Here is a 16451-nt window from a genome sequence, read left to right as displayed (position 1 = left end):
TTGTCCTTTGTTTTGACTATTGCATCCTGTAGTATAGGTGAATGGATCAGGCAGTACTGTGGTAAGGGTAAGTACTCACTTCACCTACTGGAGTCATTTTCCTGCTGTGATTGTGCTTTTTGGAACATAAAAGTCGTCTTACTCTGGTGTTATAAAGTGCTGTGTAGAACTATTTTTAATGAAGTTATTAAGTAGTAATATTTTTGTACAAAGAACACTGAAAGCTTTTCCTTATCCACTACTATTGATATTTAGATTGCAGAGAAAACGGAACTTAAAATAGCTGAATCTCGAGAAGGCTATCGAGCTATTGCAAAGCATTCATCGGTGCTGTTCTTTAGTATTGCAGACTTGGCAAACATTGATCCCATGTACCAGTACTCCCTTAGTTGGTTTGTTAACCTCTTCATCAGCTCTATTCATGATAGGTAAATACAGTCTTTCTCGTGTCAAATAAAGTGTTTTCATTCTCTTCTTATGAACAGTTCTCTCCATTTTGAAATCATTTACCTCTTATTCCCCCTTAAATGCAAACTTTTGAAACAAAATATGATTTGTTAATGAAGTAAATGCTCTTAGTTACTGTTTGAGCAAATTATGAACTGTAAGCATGTGCTTTATATAAGTATTTTTAAGAATGTCACTTATAGAAGGGATGAGATCTGGTTCTGAACTAGGCTCCTCCGTTATGAAAACTGAGTGCCACCACCTAACTGTGGCAAATTGATTTCAGCTCATTATTTTACTTGGGACTTTTGAGAGTTGTAAAACACTGAGTATAATTGAAGTTTTGGGGAAATGGGTATCTTAAGTCCCTTGTGGAGCACATGGGTCTAATATAATTCCTCCGCAACCCTAAATAATTTTAGATTTCTTAACTGATTTGCCTAATTTATTCAATTTGAAGTCTATTTCTCACTTTTCTTTTTAGTAACAAATCCAAAATTTTGGAGAAGCGACTTCGATATCTAAATGACCACTTCACATACAATTTGTATTGCAATGTGTGTCGTTCACTGTTTGAAAAGGACAAGCTGCTCTTCTCGTTTTTGCTGTGTTGTAGTCTTCTCATGTAAGCTCATTTTTGTGAAGTCTCTTAATAACAGAAACTAATGATTTTCTTAGAATGGAAAAAGGTATTGATGAGATAGCATGTTCTTGTGCATATTAGGAATAATGCCTTTGGAGTAAGGACATGAATGTTTGGGGTTTTCTAATACTGAGAATATTTACAAGTGAACGAGTACATGAATGCATGTATCACTAGTACCGGACACAATGAAAAAAATGTTCCTATCCTCATTTAAACCAATGGTTTTGTCAGTGATACATCTCTGACTCCCTTTAAAGGAGCTGGGCAATGCTGCCTAGCATCTTTATATCAAGAACAATTGCTATTATTTAAGAAAATATTTTAGAAAGAAATCTAAGACAGTAATGTGCTATCCCAACACCTTCTAGGCTTTTGTCTTTGTTTTTCATTTTCTCTCTTCTTTTTCTTTTGTCCTTTTGCATACATCATGAGATCTCAGTTGCAGTCTTTTCTCTTCCACTGGCTTTTTAGTTTCTTCCTGGTTTTTTTTGTAATTTTGTGTGAATACATTGTGAAAGGAGACATAAGTTCAAAATTGCACCACCATGACCATAATGTGCACACTTACGTAATTACATTGTGTACACATCTGTATATGGACCATTCCTCGGCCAATTTGTAGGGCTACTGTACTCACAGAACCTTTATATTTTCTATAAAGCCTTTAAAAATCAGGAATAATTGCACTTTTTAAAAACAAATAAGCAGATATATACCATTTGCCTCTTGAAACCCTTACTGTAGTCTTAATCAGTCATTTTTACCATGCAGTTTTTTAACTAGAGAATACTGAGGTCTAATCTCAGCTGTTACCGCGGTAGAAGTATTACTAAATGGCAGTGAAGTATAATTAATTTTGAACAGCTCTTTAGATTATGTAAAATTGTATCTCAATAACTGAATATTATCCATTTTTTTTAACACAGGGCTAAAAATGAAATAGAACAGCAAGAGTTTGTATTCTTACTGACTGGGGGTGTGGGTCTCAAGAATAAGTACAAGAATCCAGATCCATCTTGGCTATCAGATAAGAGCTGGGATGAATTATGTCGTGCAAGTGAAATCCCAGCTTTGAAAGGACTGAGGTATAGTAAAATATTGATGTGAATTAGCCTTAATTATTTTTGACCAAAGTACATGTAACGTGCTGAAAGAAATGTTTCCTGTGTGTTCTCCAAACCAGTGCCAGAATGCCAGCATGGTAAAATCAGCCCTTTTTCATCACTGGGTTTGCTTCACTTATTTAAGTCACACAGTCAGATCGCTAATTATAATATTATTTAATTAAACTATTTTCCTAAATTATTTGAGGCATTCCATAAAGAAATTTTTCTTTGGGAATGTCTCTGTGGTAGAGAAACAGTGTTTCAAGGGGGTCAATGGAGGCCAAAGGAAGTATATGTAGCAGAATTCCACTGCAGTTCTGGGGGAGGAATTTTGCTAGTAAAATCTAATCTCCTGAAATCAGGAGAATTTCACCCTGGATTTAAATAGAATTTAACCATAAATTCTGGAACCAGCAGGGCTGTACAAGTGTTGCATATAAATAGCTGACAGAACCCAAATATTTGGAGGATTTGGATCTGACTGCGGAAACAAGAAGAAACTCTGTTAGAAGAAATTATGTGAGGCTGTTTTGTGTTTTGTGCCCCTTTGGAGTTTTAGTAGCAACGTGAATGATGATCCAGCCTTTAAATAGTCTGAATATTGTCCCATTGCAGAGGATGTACTCTGCATGTTGCATGAAGGAAAATAATAATTTTTTTCCCTGGTTTAATTTCCCAGTAACTTTCTTCAGTTAGAGTGGGGTTTTCCTGGAATACGAGAGGCAGAAAGTTCACCCAGACCTTTGAAAGTCCAAGCAGTGCTGGTTGAAGGAGTAGGCAGAACTTATTGTCAACTCAGAACCTTTCAGGTGGAGTCTTGTATGTCTTCAGTAGCGTGGTGGGAAGAGATTTTTCACTTTTCAGCATGGAGAAGCTCAACTGCAGGTTTACTTGCTGATGTAGGTGTGGAGCGGCTTGTATGACAACACAATGTAATTGGCCTTTGATAAACATCAAAAAACAGGCTCCAGGTATTTACAGTAATTGTAACTGCATTTTCCCTCTAGGAGTCACATCTCTGAAAATATAGGTGAATGGCAAAAAGTTTATGACAGCAAAGAGCCACAAAGCTTTCCGTTACCAGAACAATTTAATAATACATTAAATGAATTACAAAAGATTATAATTCTTCGGTGCTTAAGACCAGACAAGGTAAAATGATCTGTTATCAAGTGTTTGTACGCTGTTCCATGTCTTGTAGCATAGTTTGCACTGGTTGTTAACATAACTAATCTTTTCTTCATCATATTTTATTAAGAAAATAAATGCTATTCTTATTTTTCAATTGAGCAATACAAACACCACAAGCATCAGGTGAGATCTTTTGTCTGACATGGGTTAATGCATCTTTCAGAGTATACTCATTGTTTGAGTTTTCTTCACGTGCTTGTTCATGCGTAGTCTGTTTGCTGGCGCACACAATATACTCGAGAGCAGGATATTCGTACAAAGGGTTCCAAGGCAGAGAGAGATCAAATGTGTTGATTTGAACAGCCAAGGCGAACTTTTAACACATACAGCCTTTGGCACACTTAGCAAATTGTATTGTATGTACTTTAGGAACAATCAATGTTAGGATTTAAAGTGCATAGAATTAATTAAAAATAATTACATTAATACTTACTAAGGGGGAATGTGCTGGTCATGCACATCAGGTAAAGCCTGAGTTAAAGTCTTATCATAATTTAATATTGTTTATATGAGGTATGTTATTTTTTTATTTTCTAAAAGCATTATTATGACTCGTGTGAGGGGAGAAAAAAACCAAAAAAGTCAGGAGGGTGCCAACAAGAGGTGAAACCTTTGCTTCTCAAGCATTTGGCAAGACTGGTCTCAAATCCGTGCAACACAGAGAGGTGTCTGTAGGATCAGGAATTTAACTAAATTAGGATACATAAAACATGCTGTCAAATATGCAGTTATATTTAATTTATGTTAATGGTTTTTATTTACTTTTTTTACCAGATTATTCCAACTGTAACAACATTTGTAACTGATAAACTGGGGAAGAAATTTGTAGAGCCACCACCTTTTGATCTAACAAAAAGTTACTTAGATTCAAATTCTACAATCCCTTTAATATTTGTGCTATCTCCAGGAGCTGATCCCATGTCTAGTAAGTATACACAGAAAGAGAAAACAAAAGCATGGTGCAGCTTTTCAGATTAGGGACCTGAATTTCCCTTTCAATACACAAAGAGGATTATTTTGCACTTTGTGCAAGTAGATTTGAGTGCATCATGAAACACTGGTAAGATTCTGTACTCCCTAAAAATGGAAACAATATTTTAAACTGAATAAATACTACACTCTACATCAAAGCTATACCGTCTTGTATGTACATTTTAACAAAACAGTAATAAACATTTTTAAATTATTTTTTTTCATGACATAACTTCTTTTTAATGAAGACATGCTAAAATCTTATGCTTTCTATTCAAGGCCTCCTGAAATTTGCAAATGACAGAGAGATGGTTGGGGATAAGTTTCAGTCCATCTCATTAGGACAAGGACAAGGACCTATAGCTACAAAAATGATTCAGAGTGGAATGGAAGAAGGAACCTGGGTTTGTTTACAAAATTGTCATTTAGCTGTCTCATGGATGCCAATGCTGGAGAAAATATGTGAAGAGTTTAACAGTGACAAATGTCATCCAGCCTTCAGACTTTGGCTTACTAGTTACCCTTCACCTAAGGTACAGGCATTGCCAGATGTTCTGTATTGGGGGAAAGGAAAAGTCGATGACGTTTTTAGGAAATGTTCATATCCCTGAATGAGCTGATAATACGGAACTTCTCTAAAGTACAGTGAGGCTGTTGAAGAGATAATTTAATCAAGAAAGGACATTTAAAAATAATTATAAACAGTAATACCAAGCTTCCTTTGTAGTGTTTTGGTATTGTGATGTGTGATATTTTGTGTACTAGTGAATGGAACTGAATATTGCCTGCATATGTAATTAAGAAGTTTCTGTGCTGTCCACCATTGTTTTGTTTCACATAAATTCAAAATTTTAATCTTGCATTTTATTTATAAGGTGTTGAATAACAAGAAAAGCTTTTAAAATGTAGATTTGTAGTTTACAGCAAGGTCTTTCTTTCTTGGTACCTTTCAGATACTTTTTTTTAAAGCTGTTGATGTTTAAAATTTAATTTCTTACAGATAATTGTTTATATAACAAACACAGAGTAATAACATATTGTTATAACAACATACCATCTATTCCACATTTTCTGAATGCAGTGTTGCTGGTTTTTATTTCTAGTTTCCAGTAACCGTTCTGCAGAATGGAGTGAAGATGACCAATGAACCTCCTACTGGTCTCCGGTTAAACCTTCTTCAGTCATTTCTTTCTGATCCCATTTCTGATCCTGCATTCTTCTCTGGATGCCCTGAAAAGGAGCTGGTAATGTGCCTATCTGTTGAGAGGGGTTTTTTTGTTTGTTTTATCCACAGATACTGGTTTCTGTCCAGTGAATATTAGAAGCTAAAATTTTTGACTATGGTTGTGAGTTTAGTTTTGCAATGATAAAAATGATTAGTTGAGAGTTACTTTGCCAGGTAATTGCACGTGGCTATATTTAAAATGCTTTCTTAGGCTTTATTAAATTACATTCATATTACGCACACATACTACACAGTATCTATAAACTCTGAACATTGATTAGTCAGGCATACCTATCATTATTGAGTTGGTAAGCACTGAGAAGATCTTTTCTTGCTACCAGGGACCAGTATTGCAGTGCCCAATATGTCTTATTGATAAATGATGAATCACTGGGTTAATCATTATCTGTGAAGGAAGTGAAAAAACAGTGGGATTACTCAGAGATATGAGTATGGTGATCAATATCTATAGGTATAAGTGGATGCATCTAAGGACTTAAACAATACATCGGTATTTTATCTTTGTCTAACGAGCCTTAAAAATAAATATCTGGTCCTATTTGAATTCTTATGAATTCAGCTGCCCATTACATGGAAAAAGAGAAAAATCTTGTGTAGTGGTACTTAAGGAACTAGGTAAATGTGCTTGCATATCTGGCAACTATGTGCGTATTTGTTCCCAAGTTAAATAACCGCAGCATACTTAATAGTTGCCTGTATTTGTGCCCTAGGTGGAGAGTGGTAATCAAATGGTGTGTTGTCTATGTAAGTTACAGACTAGCGTGAGCATACAGCCTAGTTAATAATACTTTCTTGCTTTGTTTTTCTCAAAGGTATGGGAGAAACTGCTCTTTGGAGTCTGTTTTTTCCATGCTCTTGTTCAGGAGAGAAGAAAATTTGGGCCTCTTGGTTGGAATATACCCTATGGATTTAATGAATCAGACTTGCGAATCAGTATCAGACAGCTGCAGGTAAAATCAGCTATTGCCACCTTTAACTCTGATCTTGCGAAGCATAGGATTGAGCAAGAAGCAATACACTTCAATTACATCAAACGTTCATAGATTTTCATTACTTCAGTTACAAAGGCAAGGAACATCAATCATATAAATATTTTCAAAATCACAAAATTAAAACTTGTTTGTGAGATTTAGATTCATACAGACACATGGAATATAATGAGCATATATGAGTATAATAACAGTTTAAATTGTCATATGTAAGAGCTCACTGTGCTTTAAGTAACACAATGTCAGTGACCTGTTATGCTGGTTTTTGTGGTTAGTAGGAGGAATTTTTTTTTACAAATATACTGTTAAACAGAAGCTCAGACCATTCTCCTTCCCTAAAATTAAATGTTGAACATGACTTGACCTAGAGTCTTCTGCAGGCCCTGTGTAGAAAAGTCAGGAGAGCTAAAACTGTGAATTAGAGAAGCTGAGGCTGAACAGTTGGAAAAGTTATCAAGAAGTTGTGAAAGAGATCAGAGGGTTCTGAAGATTGGAACAAAAATTATGTGAAATGCACATTTCTTTATGACACAGAAAACTGTCCATCTAGAAAGTTTACGCTGGAAAACTGTCCTTTTGTAAATAGTTCAAGAATGACTTGTATTACTTACTAATCTATAATGTATATATTATTTATGAATATCTAGATGGGTATTCATAAGAGGCTTTTACTACGAACTCCTCTTTATTCTAAACAGCAATTTTACCTGAAAAAAATAATTCAGATTTTGAATTCCAGCTCTTAGGGAGAAAACTCTATAAACCGCTGTTATGTGTGTGCTGTATCTTCCAGCCCTTTAGTCTGTAGGTCACACTGTTGTTCTGCAGATATTTCCAGTCTCTGGAATTACTCATGTCTTCTGTTGCAGTTGTTCATAAATGAATACAGCCATGTCCCTTTTGAAGCTGTATCTTACCTAACTGGTGAGTGCAACTATGGAGGTCGAGTGACAGATGACTGGGACAGACGTTTACTGCTGACAATGCTGGATGACTTCTATAATCCAGATATAATTGAAAATCCTCATTACACTTTTTCTCCTAGCGGCAACTATTATGCTCCACCAAAAGGCACATATGAGGACTACATTGAGTTTATTAAGGTAAAAAATAGCAACGAGATTTTGAACTGTTATAATGATGATGCGCTAAAAAGCAATCCTTAAAGGCTTCTCTGCATTAGAAAGGTAGTTTTGCAGCACGTTAAGCTGTGCTTGGCTTCTTGGCTAACACCCTTGTATGATCCTTGCCACGATCTAGAGTGTTTCTGAGAGGGAATCGTTAAGTAGACAGGAAGACCGTGGAAGTGGGTTTCTGTAAATGAGATGATAGCTCTCTCACCGGTAACGCTGTCTGCAAATACATACCATTACTGTCCTTACCCGTCTTGAAGTCAGTGGTAGTTTTTCACTCAGCTTCTTAAAGAAGACTTGGATCTAATTCCTAGCATCCTGCTTTATCTCATGCTGATGTTTGTTTATTTTCTCTTAGAGTCTTCCCTTTAGTCAGCACCCAGAGGTATTTGGTTTGCATGAAAATGTGGATATTTCAAAAGACCTTCAGGAAACTAAGATCCTCTTTGAATCTCTGCTTTTAACACAAGGAGGAGGCACTCAGGGAACTTCTGGAGGTGGTGACAGCACTCTTTATGAAATTGCAGATGATATTCTCAGCAAGGTATTGCATTATACCAACTACTCCAACTTATCTTTTCACAATGCATAAATTCTTTAACTAGAATCTTCAGCGTCAAATTGATTTCGTGTTGGAGGAAAAACCTCCTGGGAGGAATTTAGTGCAATATGAAAGTAATAAATAGGTAGGAGATAGGAGACAGAGAGAGAAAGCAGAGCAAACGCAACTTGGAAGAACAGTTGATTTGTTTGTGTGAACAATTTTAAAATTAATAAAATTGAAACGTATTCGTAACTTTTCATGGTATGAAAAAATCTAGCTGTTTTTTTAAAAAATCGTGATTTTTATTTGGATTAAACTACTACAGGCTGTATTGATAAGATACTCATCAGAAGGTTTAGCTGTATCTATTGCTCTGCAACTTGTCATATAAGCATATTTTGAATGTAATACCAATGTATAATGATATATGGAATGATTTCCAAATATGTTGTCATTTACAGCTTCCAAATGATTTTGACATTGAAGGCTGCCTGAGTAAATATCCTGTGAGATATGAAGAAAGTATGAACACTGTGCTGGTGCAAGAAATGGAAAGATTTAACAAGTAAAAGTGTTATATTTTATTGAATGTAACCAAAATCATTCCATTTGCAGAAAAAGTTTTCCTGTGAATCATACGCTGTAAACCCTATGTTGTGTGAAATATTTTATTTATTTATTTTGTTCCCTTCTAATTGTCTGCAGTCCACGCACAATTACTCCTTGTGGAAGGTCAGAATGTAAGACAGATGTCAGGAAAAATGATCTAGTGGCAAAATGAACTGAAAGAGAAAAATACATGGTAGAAGAAGTGCATCCTGAGGACGCACTTGGAAAAGAGAATGTGAACAATATTTTTATGGTTTTTTTTAACTTCACTTTCTCTTTCAGCATCTTTATCTTCAATTATATTTTTTTTTTTTTTCATATTTCTGACCTGTAGGGTAAAGGAGTTAGAAACTGTAATACACACACGGTTATAGTTAATGAAACTTTTTCCTTGATTGTTGGAAGTATTTCTGCTTATTTCTTTATCGTCTCTCATGCATCTGTGTAATTTTTTTCCTTTTTTTCCCCCTTTCCTGATGCCTTTCTTCCTATACCTTATTTTCACAATTATTCTCCTAAGATTATAAACCTATAATCACTTTTATTTTTCGCTTTGGGTCTGCAGTCTCTCTTTTGACATTGTTTCCTAATTTTCTTTCATATCTTCACCTGCTTCTCCATTCTTTCTTCCCTGTTTTTCTCTGTGCTCCTTCTTTCCTATTTGTCTCTTCATGTCTCCCACTTCATTTGCTCCCAAACTTTCAATAATGCTCTCTGGCCTTCAGCCTCCTCAACAAAGTTTGCCTTTGTTGCAGACCCTACCCACCTCTTCTTTTGTAATCTAAACCTTTTTCCATCATCTAGTAAACGCTGTATACATTTGGCGTTCCAAATTTACCCACTTAACAAACAATACAGAGTATATCAGAGATAAAAAATTAATTTATTATACTGTTCCTAATCTTAAATAAATCATCACACATGCACAAATCCACGACTTTATACATGTAGCAATCACGCAGTTATATAGCAGCTATACAAATTCTATAGATGGTTCCATAATCCAGTTTTCTCTTTTTTTTTTCCAATGAGGATGTTGTGTTTTAAAATCATGCAAAATGTGTGAAAATTGTGTTTTATTTTTTAATTCTAGTTTAATCCGAACTATTCGTGTTACACTAATTAACCTGAAGAAAGCCATTAAAGGACTGGTTGTTATGGATGCTGAACTGGAGGCTCTGTGTGGCAGTTTACTTATTGGAAAAGTTCCTGAGAGTTGGGCAAAACGTTCATACCCAAGTCTAAAACCATTAGGGAGCTATATTCTAGATTTTCTAGAGAGGCTGAAATTTTTACAGGTAATGTACAAGAGGCCGTACGACCAATTATTTAATCTACTTTTTCATATAATTTGTCTTTTACATTAAAGGAGTAACGGGAAAGGAGTGATAGACTTCCCTTAGATTTTCTGAGTATGGTTATGTAGAAAATGGTCAAACAATATGGGATTTGACTCTTTCTGGTTTTTGAATGTTATTTTCTTCTTTCCAGGATTGGTATGAATTAGGGAAGCCCACGGTTTTTTGGTTGTCGGGATTCTATTTTACTCAAGCTTTCTTAACTGGAGCTATGCAAAACTATGCTAGGAAGCACAGGATCCCTATTGACCTTCTGGGATATGAATTTCAGGTAGAGAGAAATTATAAGTGCATATTTTTATTACTCTGAGTGCTAATTTGTGGTGACATGTAGTAAGTAAATCCTGACTGGGAGGTTCATTTTGCAACTAACTCACTGCAAATTGAAGACAGACATTTCATTCTCTGGTGAGGTAGGCATGTTAAATAACATCCGTAAAAGAGGTATATTAAAAGTAGTTCTATCGTTGGACCTGTACCGCCACTCAAGAAAACAGTCTATAGAGTACATATTTGTCTGTGTGATTAAAGCCTTATTTTATAACCTACAATAAAGGTAATTAAAAACCCCACAGAAATCTGCTATCTTTATGGTTTTGTATAAAAGTAGTACTGAAAAGGGAGGTATCACTGTATTATTCTCATTTTGGATTCGTCTTCTGGAAACTGGCTATTGGCATAATACCTCAAAAAGCAAACAGCTATAAAAGTTTAATAACATGGAACTCTTACTTCTTGTAGGTTATTCCTCAGGATACTGCTGATGCTGCACCAGAAGATGGCGTTTATATCCGCGGATTATTTTTAGATGGAGCTCGCTGGGACAGGACCAAGTCAGTAACAGTGTGTTTCACTATGGTTCTGGAAAGCTCTCTTGGGTGCTCAAACAAGATTTGTTTAAGTATTTTAATTTTTAATTGATACTTTTTATATTATTGAAATGACACACCAAATGAAATACTCCTTCATGCATGGAAAATGGGGAAGAAAACAAAAAAACCCAAGCCTCAAACCCCTCTTTGGTTTAACACCAAGCCACAAATAATTACCTTGTTGCTTTCTCTCGCCAGGGGAATGTTAGCTGAGCAGTATCCCAAATTGCTCTTTGATATGATGCCAATCATTTGGATAAAGCCAAGTGAGTATAATTTCTTTGAAGTGTGAGCTATTCAACAAGAAATTGAAACAGTGAATTCCTTTTTTACAGAACATCAATGCTCCTGCCCTCACCAGAGTACCCGAACGTGCGCAGAACTCATGTGCGTCTGACCTGTGACGCATTAAAAACAGGGCCGGCTAGCTTGAGTCAGTCTCATCTCATCTGAGCAACAGGCCTGTCCCTCTCCCCACAGATGTTTACATCTATGGATTGGACAAAAGGACTAGTTAAATTAATTTTTTATAAATATGTTTAGGTGCTGCCTAATCTATTTTTCAACCAGAAGTTAGTTTGGGTAGGAAAGCACATGGTGCTTGAATTCCTGGCTCTGGACAAGTTGAGGAGAACTTTTAATTGATTTACAGAAACAGTATTTTACCTCACATGAATTTAGCAAGGTTTGCTCAGGTTATTTTTAGCTGCTATGCTAGTTGTCTGTCATACTAGTAAGATATTTTCCATAACTCCTGTTTCCTTCGAGCGGGAGCAATAAATCCCTGTTTTTATTTATTCACTCTAGCAGGACTTTTGACTGCAACTGTTGCAACTTACATGGTGTTACCTAATGGGCAGTTTTACAAAGTTTCTGCTTTTTCTGCCAGTGCTCTTTCTGGTTGTTGTATGAATCTGTTCAGACATGCATGATTTTAGACTTTGCACAAGTTGCATGTCAGCAGTCTAGGCGTACAAGGAATTCCTGCGGAGTTGTGTCCTTGTGTCGCAGGTGACTTGAATTGCAGTTAGCTTCTGGGACTGCTGGACCAGAATTCTTGTGGAGCTGGTAAAAGCTCGTGTATAAACTGTGCTTTAACTGTGTAAGTATTCAGATTTTAATGTGTCTTTGAATGATTACAAAGCTGGTAGAATCACAGAAAGGCATTGAGTCTGGAAAACAAATTGTAGTTAAATTAAGTTGGGTCTAAAACCAAAACAAATCACACAAGAAAACACAAAAAAAAAGCCAGATAATTTTATTATGTCACTCACAAAACAATTTTCCATTTTTATTTAGCTGTAAGGACATTACTGTAAATACTTAATATTAGAATGTAGATTATTATTCAGATCTGCTGAATGTAATATATTATGTTGGATTTTTTTTGAAGCTGCAAAATCGGACATAAAGAAATCTAATGCATATGTTTGCCCACTCTACAAGACAAGCGAACGTAAAGGAGTCTTATCTACTACTGGACATTCGACTAACTTTGTCATTGCTTTGACGCTAAACACGGATAAACCAGTTCAACACTGGATCAAGCGAGGTGTTGCATTGCTCTGCCAGCTGGATGACTAACTTTGGACAGTTCAGAAACACACTTCACAAGATCCCGTTCTTTTTGTTTGCTTACACTGGAATGGACTGTGTAAAAGAAACATCTGACTTTTTTATATTAAAAGATGCATGCAAATATTTTCTGATCCTCAATGTTGCCTCTTAAATAACTATTATTATTAGCATCTTTGCAATCTAGAAAAGATACAGCTAGGATTTTAGACTTTGGTAATATTATTAATGTGTAAACATAAATTTTACGCATTATTTGAATATCACAAAATATATCTTAATGGAAAATTAAATAGTCTGCGCTTTGAGAGAAATGTTGAAGCATTAAGAGTGCTGAATCATGCGAGTGGAAAGCTAGTAGGTAGTAAGTTTTGGGATTTCAACTGGATTTATATATAGCCTATGTTTTGTCAGAGCAACAGTGAAGACTGCAGTATGAGAAATCACTTAATTGTCTATAGTAAGTACTTCAGATGCCTTCTTTCTTCAGCAAATTCATCTTTTCAGGATTTAATTCAGACAGTCTGATTTTTTGTAAGGGTTTTTTTCCAAATAGTTGCTGTGAAGAATAAATGATAAAATCTCCCTTATGACTACCTGCCATAAAATGTTATCCTGTTTCATTATTGCTCCAGAGAAACAGTCTGGTTTCAATTCCTTCACTGATCTGCACTTATTTTTCTTTAGGAAAAAAAATTACTCAAGCATCCTTCCTAGATCTCCTCTAGCAAAGAACTATTTCTGCATTGCATTCAGACACAGCCATCATCATTTATTTGTAAGGATCCCTCCATAAAATACAGTAATAGATTAAGCACCTGAAAGTCTCACTCCATCCTACCGTCACTACCGTCACTATTCTAACCAGGCATCTATGTCCTGCATTTCCCTGCGCATGGTGCGTTACACCAGCACAAGTTTTCAGCATAGCTCTATCTTTCTGAAATTGTGCTTTTGCCTTTAAAGACTCTCTGTGTTTGCCTTTTTGTTTTTTTTGTTTTTTTCTATTTATATTAATATGTGAATTGTGATTAGGCAATCAGAAACACAGTAATTTTTAATAGAGTACTTGCTTGATTTTATTTGTTTATGTTTACTTTTATTGTTTTTAGTTTTTACACTGTCTTACTCTTTTAAGTAAGCTTCTAACAGTATCTTCTATTTACTCCCTTAGGAAAGCACTAAAGAATTTTCTTTCCATAATGTAATAGTTACTACTTATGGTTCTCAAATTCTCATTCCAAAGACTTTTAACAAGAGTATTTTTACAAAGAAACTGGACTTTTAATTCCTTCTTTTGCTGACACCATTTGTCAGGTCAGATTATTAAACATAACTAACCTATATGAAAGAAACATGGAGAAAGTCCCAGAGTATCTTATGATCGGGTATTTATAGTGAGCTATTAATGGACATAGGCTCTACTGAGATCATTTTCAATCCTGAAAATATCACTTTCAAGTTAATAATCACTTCTTCAAAGTGTGAGGTCTTCCCTCTTTCAGAAGGTGAGGAAAAGCAGTATATTTTCTCAATTCATAAGAAAATCAGTAATCTTTTTACAAAAAAAAAAAAAAGAATCTAGATTTAAAATGTTTGTATACTCATTGTACGATGGGTATCATCAAATACTAACAGTTACTTGTCTGTATATTTTGTTAATATATTTGTCTCTTTTGCTACGTGTGCAATTACAGAGCAAGGCCTTGCAATCACGCATTAGGTGGATCGGGTAACAAATTAAATGACGCAGGTTTGCTATGAATTACTGCTGCCTAAATTTAAGATGTTTCTAGAATTACTCCAAACTTTGTAAGTGGCATGTTGACAGCTCCCTTCGTTTTGCTGTGCTCGTTCATTTTGCTAATTTATTTATTTCTGTCAGTTTTACTTATTCATTTTATTTTACTTTGCCCTGTATTTTTGGTTGTTTTTTTCAGGACAGCTGTCTTGAAAGACAGAAGTGGAAGTTTTGATAAGGTAAAACACACAAGAGGTTTGAGCCTAACAGAACATCTGTGAATTTAATCTGTAATAGCATGTAGCTGAATATACAAAAGAACAGTGTGACTGCCTGGGCGTATAACAGTGTACATCTACACACATTATACTATTTAATGAGTGATATGATCATTTATAATGTTTTGATTTCTTCTTAAATTTTAACATTTAGAATTAACAAATAGTACAAATGGGTTTTATTTCTGTGCTCCATTTTTTGTATGACAATCTTAAAAGGGTAAAAATATTTTTTAATTGAACCCTTTCAATTTGGCAAGCTTTTTTTTTTTAAATTGGTTCTATTCTTAAGTGGATTTTTTGTTATGGTTTTTTTTTGTAGGGTTTTTTTTTTATTATTATCATTAACTCCATTGTGGTTACACCAGTATTTTTACTTTCTGTCTGTATTTGTATATATACTGTTGCAGTATTTTATATATATATATCCCTTACAAGTATTACGAAAAAACAGGCATGCATTGATGAAAAATGCAGAATTCTATGTTTATTGGTTCTAAATGGCTGTAGAATATGTACGCGAGGTGGTAAAGTTGTTCTTTTTTCAAGCGTGGGGTTTGATGTTGTTTCAGTTGGAAGGCTGATACACATAATAGCACAAATCTACAATACTTTGCTGACTACAAGATGCGGCCCTAACAATATCTTTGTTGAAACAGTTCAAACAAAACCTATTTAAAAAAAAAAAATCTCATGTCCTTCACTTGTCCTTCACTTCCAGGTCCTCTGTGAACAAACTGAAAAAACAACCCAAGTCTTATTGCACGTCTGTTTTCTTACTAAGGAAACATCAGAGCACAATTGTGATGATATTTGAGTGTCTAAGAGGGAATAACTATTTATCTGAAAACTAAGTTTTACTTGTTTTTGTTGCTTTCTAGTAAGTAATGTCAGAACAAGTAGTTATTCTGTATGTTCAGTCTGTGGAACAGAGAGAAAAGCTATCACGTGCTATTGGAATAGAAAACCTTTACTCTGTTCTAAATGGAATAACTCTTTGCAGCAAAAACTTAAATACCTGGGAGAAGGCTGGAGCTTGAGATGGAGAAGTTGTGATTCATTTGTTGTAAACTATGTTTCATTTCTCTTGATACTTAAACAGGGATTGCTATTTCTGTTACTCCAGATTTAACCTGAAGATTTAACATCTGCTTCCAATTAAAAAGCAGTGTTTCCCTACAAAAAGCGATCCAAGCTGTGCTGATTTGGCATGTATAATTCTACATATATGTTTGATGACGATTCTGATGATGAAATCCCTACACAACAAGCTATTCAGGAAAGCTTACAAGATAGGCATAAAATTGAAACAAGTGGCAGTGCAACAGAGGATGAAAGGTAATAAATTATTACTTCTGGTTTGGGTGTTTTCTTGGCATTATCATAAGCATGTAGTAACCTTATCTTCCCTTTTCAGTCTATATGTTGTGTTGCTCTGACCTTGTCTCATGGATACTGGGACCCACTGGTAGCTCACTTGTTATGAGTTCTCCCTGAAAAAGTATACCAATTTCCTCAAAAATATGGAACGTAAGAAACTTTCTGGTGACATTTTACATCAATACCTAAATGAGTACAAGGCTTGATGAAGAAGTTAAGTATGTGATGTAAAAATAGATTGGTATGGTAGCTTTCCCTCATTTTAGTATTTAATCGTTGGACTTTGTATGAAAACTCAAATATTTATGGCGGCAGGGGAAGACCAACCAAAAAAGCGTTTTAATATGTTAAACCCTGACAAAAC

The 16451-nt window shown here is 35.0% G+C and overlaps 2 protein-coding genes across 11 annotated transcripts in view; both read left to right on the top strand.

The window, feature by feature from the left end:
* DNAH12 (dynein axonemal heavy chain 12) overlaps window positions 1-13268 on the top strand; it is a 72321-nt gene extending 59053 nt beyond the window's left edge. The window contains exons 59-74 of the mRNA XM_054216022.1: window positions 256-428; window positions 932-1072; window positions 2020-2178; window positions 3207-3351; window positions 4165-4315; window positions 4642-4895; window positions 5466-5606; window positions 6421-6558; window positions 7467-7700; window positions 8089-8274; window positions 8736-8839; window positions 9977-10181; window positions 10375-10512; window positions 10983-11074; window positions 11312-11379; window positions 12507-13268. Coding sequence (XP_054071997.1) covers window positions 256-428; window positions 932-1072; window positions 2020-2178; window positions 3207-3351; window positions 4165-4315; window positions 4642-4895; window positions 5466-5606; window positions 6421-6558; window positions 7467-7700; window positions 8089-8274; window positions 8736-8839; window positions 9977-10181; window positions 10375-10512; window positions 10983-11074; window positions 11312-11379; window positions 12507-12697 — 2520 coding nt within the window. The 3' untranslated portion in view covers window positions 12698-13268. The remainder of the gene's footprint in view (window positions 1-255; window positions 429-931; window positions 1073-2019; window positions 2179-3206; window positions 3352-4164; window positions 4316-4641; window positions 4896-5465; window positions 5607-6420; window positions 6559-7466; window positions 7701-8088; window positions 8275-8735; window positions 8840-9976; window positions 10182-10374; window positions 10513-10982; window positions 11075-11311; window positions 11380-12506) is intronic.
* A 43-nt stretch (window positions 13269-13311) lies between these two features.
* The window catches only part of ASB14 (ankyrin repeat and SOCS box containing 14), a 37544-nt gene continuing 34404 nt past the window's right edge, over window positions 13312-16451 (top strand). For 7 of the 10 annotated variants that reach the window (XM_054216044.1, XM_054216042.1, XM_054216035.1 and 4 more), the window contains exons 1-3: window positions 14155-14196; window positions 14629-14668; window positions 15834-16045. In XM_054216044.1, coding sequence (XP_054072019.1) covers window positions 15918-16045 — 128 coding nt within the window. In that variant the 5' untranslated portion in view covers window positions 14155-14196; window positions 14629-14668; window positions 15834-15917. Of the gene's footprint in view, window positions 13467-14154; window positions 14197-14433; window positions 14501-14628; window positions 14669-15833; window positions 16046-16124; window positions 16238-16451 lie in introns of those variants that run through there. The other 3 variants (XM_054216041.1, XM_054216040.1, XM_054216043.1) reach the window with 3 other exon arrangements.

The sequence above is a fragment of the Rissa tridactyla genome, chromosome 10 (assembly GCF_028500815.1).
Source record: "Rissa tridactyla isolate bRisTri1 chromosome 10, bRisTri1.patW.cur.20221130, whole genome shotgun sequence".
Taxonomy (NCBI): Eukaryota; Metazoa; Chordata; class Aves; order Charadriiformes; family Laridae; genus Rissa; species Rissa tridactyla.
The sequence above is the reverse complement of the archived record's forward strand: the minus strand, read 5'-3'. Positions and strand labels throughout refer to the sequence as shown.